General features: G+C 42.2%; 1 protein-coding gene across 1 annotated transcript in view; it reads right to left on the bottom strand.

Annotated features, from left to right (window-relative positions):
• Nucleotides 1–13724, bottom strand: part of LOC124285821 (general transcription factor 3C polypeptide 3-like) — a 90655-nt gene that overhangs the window by 51488 nt on the left and 25443 nt on the right. Inside the window, 12 exon segments of the mRNA XM_046722088.1 lie at nucleotides 861–948; nucleotides 1098–1222; nucleotides 2220–2295; nucleotides 2500–2598; nucleotides 3587–3673; nucleotides 4684–4788; nucleotides 7267–7346; nucleotides 8048–8128; nucleotides 8631–8786; nucleotides 8836–8969; nucleotides 9610–9788; nucleotides 11127–11273. Of these exon segments, the coding sequence (XP_046578044.1) occupies nucleotides 861–948; nucleotides 1098–1222; nucleotides 2220–2295; nucleotides 2500–2598; nucleotides 3587–3673; nucleotides 4684–4788; nucleotides 7267–7346; nucleotides 8048–8128; nucleotides 8631–8786; nucleotides 8836–8969; nucleotides 9610–9788; nucleotides 11127–11273 (1357 nt within the window).

Raw genomic sequence — 13724 nt, 5'->3', positions numbered from 1 at the left:
GACACTGTATGCTTCACGAGTATATCATACACTGTACACTTCACTGTATGCTCAGACATATCAGACACTGTACACTGTATATCAGACACTGTATGCTTCATGAGTAGATCAGACACTGTATGCTTCACGAGTATATCAGACACTGTATGCTTCACGAGTATATCAGACACTGTATGCTTCACGAGTATATCAGACACAATATACTTCACGAGTATATCAGACACTGTATCCTTCACTGTATCCTTCCACGAGTATATCAGATACTGTATGCTTCAATGAGTATATCAGAGTATATCAGACACTGTATCCTGTACTTAATGAGTATATCAGACACTGTATACTTCACGAGTATATCAGACACTGTATACTTCACGAGTATATCAGACACTGTATACTTCACGAGTATATCAGACACTGTATGCTTCACGAGTATATCAGACACTATATGCTTCATGAGTATATCAGACACTGTATGCTTCACGAATATATCAGACACTGTATGCTTCACGAGTATATCAGACACTGCTTATATCATGTGAATACATAAAACATTGCTCGTTCCACGTAAGTACATCAGACACTGCATACTTCACATGGGAATATCAAACACTGCCAATATCACTTACGTTTAGCAAATATTGCATATAAGAGACGAGTATGTCATACAAGGCCTATATCACATCAGTATACCAACGCAAATCAGGGTCCAAGCATGAAGTCAGGAGTCCATGTGACTGCCCAGATTTCCAAAGTTAACTACTCAGGGTTTCCTAAATTGAAATACTGAAGAAGCCAGCCTTCAAGGACTCTAAGACCCTTTACTTTGGAATGTTGCTGAAATGAATGACAAGTGTACATACCCAGCTGATGCATGGCGCGGCCGAGGTTGTACAGCGTTTCCTGACACTCACCCCGCAGCTCCACGTAGTTGTTTAGGAACGCCAGACCCTGTCAGTACAGATGCTACACTCAACTTTTGATTCTTGGAAACATTCAACATTTGAATATGTCAGCATGGTCAAAGATAACAAATAACATTAAAGGCCATTTCAAATAACATTATATACCATACTGTCTATCTGCATATGGGCACTGACCTGTGTGAAGAGGTAGTGTTTCTTGGTGGTGAACTTCTGACACACCATGTGGATAAAGCACAGCCCGATACACAGGCTGATGAGGGGATCCCTCGGAGTCTGCCGGAACACTGCCATATACTCCCTGAAGACAGAATCAGAAGCAGTCATATACTGTTTCCCTGACAACACTGACATATATTCCCCTGACTACAGAACCAGAAGCAGTCATATACTGTTTCCCTGACAACACTGACATATATTCCCCTGAAGACAGAACCAGAAGCAGTCATATATTGTTTCCCTGACAACACTGACATATATTCCCCTGAAGACAGAACCAGAAGCAGTCATATACTGTTTCCCTGACAATACTGCCATATATTCCCCTCAAGACAGAAGTAGTCATATCCTATGACCCTAAAACACTGGTATTTACTCCCCTAAAGACAAAAACAGCTATGTATACAGTTACCTTGACAACACTGCCATATACCGCCCAGAAAGCAGACCAGAAGTACTTACATACTGTTTCCCTGACAATACTGGCATACACTCTACTGAAGACAGAAGCAGTCATATATACTGTTTTCCTGCTACATATGTACATACTCCCCTGAAGTCAGAACCAGAAGTACTTACATACTGTTTCCCTGACAACACTGGCATACACTCTTCTGAAGACAGAAGCAGTCACATATACTGTTTCCCTGCTACATATGTACACTCCCCTGAAGGGAGAACCAGAAGCAGTCATATAGTGTTATCCTGATGACATTGTTATGTATAATTGTTATGTTTGATGTTATCAATGCATGATAAAAGAAACTTTTTGCAACTGCCAAGTATGGCCATGCGTTAAAATGGCCCTGGTATCATGTACGAAACATAATCAAAAATCTGAAAACACAGTAGATAATGATAATCTTCGGAACAGTACTTCAACAGATGATGACATGGAGACTCAACTTATCACCTCCGACAAAAATGCCAGAATCTGTCATTGTAACCTAATAGCAACATTAGATGTCCACACTTTCAACCACATGTTTGCATCATCACAAGCTACCATGACAACTAACGATGGCATGAAGCACCCTCCTCTTATGACCCCTATTAGTTCATCACTAACTGTAGTCTTACCTAATGAGTGCTTGTATGTTCCGCTGATGAGACTGTTGTGGCCGTTAATGATGCCAAGAGCTCGAACCTCTGGATGCTGGTAGTGATATCAGGAATTGGTTAAAAACAAGATCAAAACTGGTTTAATTCTTTATTTGTCATTATTTAGCTGGTGCTTTGGAAGTAAACAAATAAAATGCAGTGATCAGAGTTTTCATGCCTTCGTAATTTGGATGAGCTAAGACGTGTCTTCAATCATACATTTAACCATCCAGTTTGAGTAATGACAAGAATTCCTCACCTTGAGACAGAGTCGGAGGGCAAACCGATTATGTCGGATATCCATTGCAAATGACATGACCTGGCCAAACAGGTTCCATGCCTGATTGTTCTCTAAATTCTGAAATGTAATAACATCATACAAGGACTGGCCACAAAACATACATGAGAGTCATGAAGAAATACATTAGAACATTAGGGTCAAGGCAATTGAGAGCAGTGTGTGAAATAGTTTCCAAATTTTGCTTGCCCCAAAATAATTCATTGGCCTGATATTTGAAAGTAGAAACTAAGTAAAAGATTACAAAAATAGATGAGAAAAAGATATTGTCATCAAGACACAGGTTTCATCATTAAGCTGCTAATATGATGAACATTTTTATCAGACCATATTTTTGCATGATTTAAAAGTGTATGATAACATAACAATTCAGAGAGAGTGATATATTCACAAAATGACCCCATGAAAATTCACTAGCCAGTCAGGCCAGTGACTGTGGAGATGTACTGGCCCTACTGGAATTTTGCTAGCCATAGGCTAGCAGGCCAGTGGCTATTTTGCACACTGCATGAGAGTCATGAAGAAATATATTAGAACATTAGGGTCACGACAATTGAAGACATAGGGTGTTGAGGGAACTTAACCAAAGATGGTAAAGAACCACCATTTCTTTCATATTACTATACATAGTCTGTCAGGTCATCATGCTCTTCAACATATTTTCAGCAGTATATGTGATTCACATTTCGAATGTCTATTCCAAATACACAACAAGTGTAGAAAGATTACTTCTGTCAATTTCAAAATCCTTATAGCCTCTTGTTGTTGAATGTTGTCACACCAGACTATTTTAAAAATTTCATCAAGTACAAAAGGGCAAAATGCAAAGCAGTTGTTAGATTCCATTTCTGATTGGTCAGCTAAGGTTGAAGAGAGGACATTTCTACATGACAACAAGTAACAGATTACTACACCATTCACACTCAGCTGCAACAAGAGAAACATATTGCTTGTTAGTTATTCTCAATATATGCCATGATTTGTTCTTCTTCAAACATTAAATGCTGCAATGAGGTAAATTTTGTTTGAGACATGGCAATCATCTCACCTTCATACATTCGTCTTTGACAAAGTTGTATGCAAACTGTCCATTCTTCATCAGCATGCAGGCTGTGAGACACATGAAGTCTGATTCCTGTTGAGGAGATGGTTTACATACATTGTCACGGTAGATGCAGGATCACCCAGATGTCAGGTGAGGTGAGGTGAAATGGGGTTTAATGTTGTAAGAATATTTCACTCATATGACGACGTGCGTGCGTGTGTGTGTGTGTGTGTGTGGCTGCTTGTACTAGCCCAAACTTAAGCTGGTTTTATAGTGCTAGCTCACTGAGATACCATGCCACAGTTAAGCATGAATACCCCACTCAGACACATTATACTGAGTCCGAGTTGATCAGTCCTTGTTGTACCCATAATGCTGAGCACCAGGCAGGGACCAACAAGTACCATATTTTAACGTCTTTTGGTATGACATGGCCAGGGATCAAACCCATGAACTTCCACTCTTCTGGTGGACACTCTAACCACTACCCCAGGGAGGCGGTCTCCCAGATGCCAGGCAGTAGAACACATACTTGTACTAAACCTTCTCAGTAAAGTACAGATCATGTTTGTGTGCAGTTGATACCTGAATCTGGGAGTGTGAGAATAATGGATCGGACTCAACCCAGAAAAATAATCCTAGAATCTGTACTTTACTGGGATTTAGTTGGTTGGTTTGTTGTTTAACGCCACACTCAGCAATATTCCAGCTATATGGCGGCGATGTGTAAATAATCGAGTCTGGACCAGACAATCCAGTGATCAACAGCATGAGCATCAATCTACACAATTGGGATATGATGACATGTGTGAACCTAGACAGCGAGCCTGACCACCCGATGCTGTTAGTCGCCTCTTACGACAAGGATTACTGAATGTCAATTCTATCCCGGATCTTCACGGGTACTTTAATGGGATAGTATAATCCCAAACATATCACATATTAAGTGGAAACCACAATAGTGGATTTAGTGCAGGTCTTGGACATGTACTACTTTCATGGAATCCAAATGTAAGTGTATTGTCGTGAGAAACAACAAATCCAAGCTGGGAATCTGTTAACAGAAATACAAGAAAAAGTATGTACAACAATATCCATACCTTGACCTTCACTGCATCATTCATGAACTGTGGACAGGCCAGTCCCAGGGTCGTGATCTCCAGCAGGTTCTCGTACTTCTCGTGTTTCACCAGGGACTCAAACAGCTGTGGATAGAGTGTAATCAGGTTGGTTTCCACTGTCAGACATCTTGAGTATCAATCACTAGCCTACTGTATGTGCTTCTTACTTTGTGATATAGACAAAGCATGCCATCAGACAGAAAATCAAACAATCAAAGCACAACCAAGTGAGTAAATGTTCTTCAGCCCTTGTCAGCCATATTCCAGCCATTTCACAGTTTTATGTTAGTGGTATCACAGTCACATCCAGCTATACCACCTCCATATTCCAGTGATATCACATCTATATTCCAGTGATATCACATCCATATTCCAGCTATACCACATCCATATTCCAGCTATATCCCATCCATATTCCAGCTATACCACATCCATATTCCAGCTATACCACATCCATATTCCAGCTATATCACATCCATATTCCAGCTATATCACATCCATATTCCTGCTATATAACATCCATATTCCAAGCTATATCATCATCCATATACCACATCCATATTCAAACAATATCCATATTCCAACTATATCACATCCATATTCCAGCTACATCACATATTCCATATTATATCACAGCCATATTCCAGCTATATCACATCCATATTCCAGCTACATCGCATCCATATTCAAACAATATCACATCCATATTCCAGCTATATCACATCCATATTCCAGCTACATCACATCCATATTCCAGCTATATCACATCCATATTCCAGCTATATCATCATATTCCATATATCCAGCTACATTCAGCATATCATATTCCATATTCCAGCAACATCACATCCATATTCCAGCTATATCACATCCATATTCCAGCTATATCACAGCCATATTCCAGCTATATCACATCCATATTCCAGCTATATCACATCAATATTCCAGCTATATCACATCCATATTCCAGCTTTATCACATCCATATTCAAACAATATCACATCCATATTCCAGCTACATCACATCAATATTCCAGCTATATCGCATCCATATTCCAACTATATCACAGCCATATTCCAGCTATATCACATCCATATTCTAGCTACATCACATCCCTATTCAAACAATATCACATCCATATTCCTGCTATATCACATCCATATTCCAACTACATCACATCCATATTCCAGCTATATATCATCCATATTCCAACTACATCACATCCATATTCAAACAATATCACATCCATATTCCAGCTATATCATATTCATAATCCAGCAACATCACATCCATATTCCAGCTATATCACAGCCATGTTCCAGCTATATAACATCCATATTCCAGCTATATAACATCCCTATTCCAGCTTTATCCACATCCATATCACAGCTATATCACATCAATATCACAGCTATATCACAGCCATATTCCAGCTATATCACATCCATATTCCAGCTATACCACATCCATATTCCAGCTATATCACATCCATATTCCAGCTTTATCACATCAATATTCCAGCTATATCACATCCATATTCAAACAATATCACATCCATATTCCAGCTATATCACAACCATATTCCAGCTATATCACATCCATATTCCAGCTTTATCCCATCCATATTTCACCAGCATCACATCCATATTCAAATATTATCACATCCATATTCCAACTATATCACAGCCATATTCCAGCTATATCACATACATATTCCAGCTACATCACATCCATATTCAAACAATATCACATCCATATTCCAAATATATCACATCCATATTCCAGCTATATCGCATCCATATTCCAACTATATCACAGCCATATTCCAGCTATATCACATCCATATTCCAGCTACATCACATCCATATTCAAACAATATCACATCCATATTCCAGCTATATCACATCCATATTCCAGCTATATCGCATCCATATTCCAGCTATATCACATCCATATTCCAGCTATATCGCATCCATATTCCAGCTATATTCTATCTATGCACTAAACTACTGTTATTAGAAGTCAAAGGGATTACTAATTTTAGTTCATTATAACTATGGTTTGTAATAGCATTTCGACTAAAATATAGAGGAAGTGCCTGTTACTAACATAGTTTAATGTATATTACGGTCTTATTTCAGATACATTACAGCAATATTCCAACTACATCACAGGCATACCACAGATATATTCAGGCTATATCACAGGTATAACACAGTCATATTCTGGTTAGATTACATCATCCTTTAGAATAAACAAGTCTGGGTTAAGAAATCCAGTCTCTGACAGGACCGATCCACACAATCAGGGAACAATGCAATACAACAAGGTTAGAGAGTGTGACTATCTGATCTTCATTTAAGTCGTGATTTATGTGGACATGACCAGGAATAACCACAGGGAAATAAAAGGTAAGACTTCCACTCGTATCCCCCCTTCATTAACCAATGAAGACTATTAGTATGAAAACTAACAATACTCACAATTTAAAGTTAAGGGGGAATACAGGCGGAAATCTTTCCCAAATGAATAAAAGTTAAAAAGATACTACTGACATATTACCTGTTTGTAAATATCCCAGAGATCATCCACTTTGACCATCTTCTTGCCCTCGGTACTGACAGCCACTGTCTGCATGTTATCTGGGCAGTGACAGAGAGTCAGACTGTCTTAACATGGTCGCAATGTGGCATTAAATCGACTCTCACGCCCACTACCGGCCCAACATTATTTCAAGCAAACCCCATAGAGTTATGTCCCTTGGAGCACTCTTTACAAATATCATACACACAACATGTGATTGAAACCAGTTCGGCAAACACCGACAACACCGCGTGCAACAGTTTTCCATGTACGGAGCAATTGTTTACATTCCACATATGGCCAGTGTTCTCTGTTTGGAAGCTGTTCACCTCGAAGTTTCAATTATCGATTGAGGCAAGTCGTAAGTATAATACGTCTATTATTGCATCAACAGGAAGTTAAAGTGAGTGCATATGCCCCAATATATATAATATAGGCCAAAATATTGTTGAAATTGTGTGAAATTGTGCCTATAACCTCAACTTTTTAAGACCCAGAAATTAACCAGTTTGTAAAAGCAAGAGTGCAGGAGTAACTGGCAATAAATTATACAACAATGTTTAACAACCTCATAGATGACCTTGACCTTTGATAGAAATAGCCCAAGCATTAGATGTTGTTAATTTGTAAAGTAGCAAATATGTTCCATGCCATGTTTTACAGGTGAATTCTGGCAATATTCTTGCCCTAATCTGGACTAAAATCTACTCCCACCTATTCAAATCAGATGACCTTGTAATCTGAAGACTTAACCACCAACCTTTTCCAGTCTTATCCTGGTATGCAAGGAATGTCCGTAAGGCATCAGCTCGATGTTTGTGTGTTCGATACGAGAAAACAACTGAAATTGATAAAAGTCAGATTAAATGGTTATATATGCTTCAATGAGTTTAGCTTTATGCTGCTTTCAGCAATATTCCAGCAACATCACAGCAGGGGACATCAGAAATGGGCTTCACACATTGTACCCATGTGAGGAATCGAACCCGAGTCTTCAGCATGACAAGCAAACGCTTTAACCACTAGGCTACCCCACCACCCCAGATATGCTTCTGAAGACTATCCTATATTATACTTGAATCAGATGGTAGCTTTAATAGTTTGCTAATCTTATTTCTACATTGTGTGAATGATTGCGAAACAGGGCTTTAAAAACATCTCTGATGCCTCTGGAACAGACTGAGCAAGTGCATAGTTCCTGGACATGTGATCTTGACTTAATCTTCAGGTAGATTTTGCATAACAGCCCATGTGACTTATTTTTGGTTGATTTGTGACCATGACTTACTTTTCAAGTAAATCTTATGTGACAGAGACTTCTTCTTCCAGACAATGTGACTTACTCTTCATGAAGCTGGTGTTACAGCGGGACAGGAAGCTGCTGAAGAGAAGTTTCTGGCAGCAGGTGTGGAACTCCTCCACCTTGTTCTGGGAGTGAAGCAGGTGGCACTTGTGTAGCAGCAGCATCTGGTCGTCCTCGGACAGCTCGTCCTGCTCATCTGGGGACACACAGGTCAGTCAGAGCACAGGTCAGGGAGGTGTCATTACAGCAGTCGGTCACAATACGGGCCAGGGAGGTGTCATTACAGCAGTCGGTCACAATACGGGCCAGGGAGGTGTCACTACAGCAGTCGGTCACAATACGGGCCAGGGAGGTGTCACTACAGCAGTCGGTCACAACACTGTGCAGGAAGGTGTCATTAGAACACTGTTGGTTCAACACTGAACAGGGAGGTGTCATTAGAATACTGTTGGTCCCACACTGATAAGGGAGGTGTCATTAGAACAGTGTTTGTCCAACATTGAGCAGGGAGGTGTCAGAGTGAGTGAGTGCGTTGAGTTTTACACCGCACTTAGCAATATTTCAGCTATATGGCGGTGGTCTGTAAATAATCGAGTCTGGACCAGACAATCCAGTGATCAACAGCATGAGCATCGATCTGCACAATTGGGAACCGATGACATGTGTCAACCAAGTCAGCGAGCCTGACCACCTGATCCCATTAGTCGCCTCTAACAACAAGCATGGGTTACTGAAAGCCAATATTCTAGCCCAGACCTTCACGAGTCAGGTGTCATTAGAACACTGTTGGTCCAACAATGAGCAGCTAGGTGTCATGACAACACTGTCCATCACAACACTGGATCCTGTGTTAAAATATTCAGTCTGTTTTAGATTAGATTTCAGCTAAGCGTTAATAAATGGATATCATTTTTTTTTAGTAATGCCATAAATAACTCAGATTCAAACACTGTCCATCAAATGAAATTAGAGAGAATAAAGTCTATTCGGGTTTCAGACTTCTGTGACATGACACCTACCTCTGGACAGCACCTGCAGCCTCTTCATGCTTGCCCAGCTGCTGCTGCAGTGCCGACAGAGACACCCTGGCCCCGAAGTGACCCGGTGCCTTCTCCACACACTGGGTGTAGGCCTCCACCGCCCCCTGTAGCTCCCCCAGAGAGTTGAGGCATTCACCATACTTCAGCCACACCGCGGCCTACAGGAACACACAACAGGTCACTGTGTAGACCATGCAGGGTACTACGACTAAGCTCAGGGCAAGACTAACTGTGATCATCACGGCCTACAGGAACACACAACAGGTCACTGTGTAGACCATGCAGGGTACTACGACTAAGCTCAGGGCAAGACTAACTGTGATCATCACGGCCTACAGGAACACACAACAGGTCACTGTGTAGACCATGCAGGGTACTAAGACTAAGCTCAGGGCAAGACTAACTGTGATCATCACGGCCTACAGGAACACACACACAACAGGTCACTGTGTAGACCATGCAGGGTACTACGACTGACTAAGCTCAGGGCAAGACTAACTGTGATCATCACGGCCTACAGGAACACACAACAGGTCACTGTGTAGACCATGCAGGGTACTAAGACTAAGCTCAGGGCAAGACTAACTGTGATCATCACGGCCTACAGGAACACACAACAGGTCACTGTGTAGACCATGCAGGGTACTAAGACTAAGCTCAGGGCAAGACTAACTGTGATCAGTCTCCTATTACTCACTGAGCTGTTTTTCACTTGTAGACCATGCAGGGTACTAAGACTAAGCTCAGGGCAAGACTAACTGTGATCATCAATGGCCTACAGGAACACACAACAGGTCACTGTGTAGCGACTAAGCTCAGGGCAATTAACTGTGATCAGTACAAACTTTATCACACTGAGCTTTTTTCTTTGCAATCTCAATTATAACGACAATATCATAAGATCTTTCACTCAGATTTGGTACATTTTTACTTTAAAATCTGGGCCCTGTTCTACAAAGCAATCCTTGCCCAAAAAGATAGCAACTCCCATAACTTAACATAGACTTACAACAGTCAGAGTGGGCAGATCGCTTTGTGGAGAAGGCCCTTGACAAATTAGGGTTGAAATTTCTCGTTAGTCAGTTAATGTTAGTTATAAAAACATTCAGAGCAGGTCATCTGATTTCTGTATCTCGATTACCACCAACAACCACTTTCTTACTTTTATTAATATAAGAGCCATTTTTTATAAATGCCAATCACTTCTAAATTTTTTAAGAAATGTGACAATTTTTTTCTTTTGTTAATAAATTTAGGAATTGGATAAAAAAACTTATTAGCCCTTATTTGTGAAGAACACACATAAGCCTTCATTTGAGCTTGTGGCTCAAACCTCAATCATGTCAACCTCATTTATGCAAACAGTAAGCTTTGGAGTAAATTTATTTGCAATAAGAATGCACTTATAAATATAAAATTCTGTAAAGACTTCAAGTGTCTGTGACACCAATAACCCTGTAGTTTAAATTACACGTGAGCTGACGATCCACACGTACCTTGTCGAAGTGTTCTGAGCTGACCAGTGTTTTCAGTATCGGCTTGGCTTCTGTGTAATTCCCGTTCTCCATGTAGGCTTCAGCGACATCAAAGTAGAGATCTCCGGTCTCCTCCACATCCTCAACTAGAAGGGGGTGACACACATCCTACAGCAGCAACATGCACACCATTACCACCATCTACACACACCCTGAAGCAGCAACATGCACACCATTAGCACCATCTACACACACCCTGAAGCAGCAACATGCACACCATTACCACCATCTACACACACCCTGAAGCAGCAACATGCACACCATTACCACCATCTACACACACCCTGAAGCAGCAACATGCACACCATTACCACCATCTACACACACCCTGAAGCAGCAACATGCACACCATTACCACCATCTACACACACCCTGAAGCAGCAACATGCACACCATTAGCCCCATCTACACACACCCTGAAGCAGCAACATGCACACCATTACCACCATCTACACACACCCTGAAGCAGCAACATGCACACCATTACCACCATCTACACACACCCTGGAAGCAGCAACATGCACACCATTACCACCATCTACACACACCCTGAATTAGCAGCAACATGCACACCATTACCACCATCTACACACACCCTGAAGCAGCAACATGCACACCATTACCACCATCTACACACACCCTGAAGCAGCAACATGCACACCATTACCACCATCTACACACACCCCTGAAGCAGCAACATGCACACCATTACCACCATCTACACACACCCTGAAGCAGCAACATGCACACCATTACCACCATCTGCACACACCCTGAAGCAGCAACATGCACACCATTACCACCATCTACACACACCCTGAAGCAGCAACATGCACACCATTACCACCATCTACACACACCCTGAAGCAGCAACATGCACACCATTACCACCATCTACACACACCCTGAAGCAGCAACATGCACACCATTACCACCATCTACACACACCCTGAAGCAGCAACATGCACACCATTACCACCATCTACACACACCCTGAAGCAGCAACATGCACACCATTACCACCATCTACACACACCCTGAAGCAGCAACATGCACACCATTACCACCATCTACACACACCCTGAAGCAGCAACATGCACACCATTACCACCATCTACACACACCCTGAAGCAGCAACATGCACACCATTACCACCATCTACACACACCCTGAAGCAGCAACAGGCACACCATTACCACCATCTACACACACCCTGAAGCAGCAACATGCACACCATTACCACCATCTACACACACCCTGAAGCAGCAACATGCACACCATTACCACCATCTACACACACCCTGAAGCAGCAACATGCACACCATTACCACCATCTACACACACCCTGAAGCAGCAACATGCACACCATTACCACCATCTACACACACCCTGAAGCAGCAACATGCACACCATTACCACCATCTACACACACACCCTGAAGCAGCAACATGCACACCATTACCACCATCTACACACACCCTGAAGCAGCAACATGCACACCATTAGCACCATCTACACACACCCTGAAGCAGCAACATGCACACCATTACCACCATCTACACACACCCTGAAGCAGCAACATGCACACCATTACCACCATCTGCACACACCCCTGAAGCAGCAACATGCACACCATTACCACCATCTGCACACACCCTGAAGCAGCAACATGCACACCATTACCACCATCTACACACACCCTGAAGCAGCAACATGCACACCATTACCACCATCTACACACACCCTGAAGCAGCAACATGCACACCATTACCACCATCTACACACACCCTGAAGCAACATGCACACCATTACCACCATCTGCACACACCCTGAAGCAGCAACATGCACACCATTAGCACCATCTACACACACCCTGAAGCAGCAACATGCACACCATTACCACCATCTGCACACACCCTGAATTAGCAACATGCACACCATTACCACCATCTACACACACCCTGAAGCAGCAACATGCACACCATTACCACCATCTACACACACCCTGAAGCAGCAACATGCACACCATTACCACCATCTGCACACACCCTGAAGCAGCAACATGCACACCATTACCACCATCTGCACACACCCTGAAGCAGCAACATGCACACCATTACCACCATCTACACACACCCTGAAGCAGCAACATGCACACCATTACCACCATCTACACACACCCTGAAGCAGCAACATGCACACCATTACCACCATCTACACACACCCTGAAGCAGCAACATGCACACCATTACCACCATCTACACACACCCTGAAGCAGCAACATGCACACCATTACCACCATCTACACACACCCTGAAGCAGCAACATGCACACACCATTACCACCATCTACACACACCCTGAAGCAGCAACATGCACACCATTACCACCATCTACACACACCCTGAAGCAGCAACAGGCACACCATTACCACCATCTACACACACCCTGAAGCAGCAACATGCACACCATTACCACCATCTACACACACCCTGAAGCAGCAACATGCACACCATTACCACCATCTACACACACCCTGAAGCAGCAACATGCACACCAT

The sequence above is a fragment of the Haliotis rubra genome, unplaced genomic scaffold, assembly GCF_003918875.1.
Source record: "Haliotis rubra isolate DU_JTF1 unplaced genomic scaffold, ASM391887v1 Scf37, whole genome shotgun sequence".
Lineage (NCBI taxonomy): Eukaryota > Metazoa > Mollusca > Gastropoda > Lepetellida > Haliotidae > Haliotis > Haliotis rubra.
The sequence above is the reverse complement of the archived record's forward strand: the minus strand, read 5'-3'. Positions and strand labels throughout refer to the sequence as shown.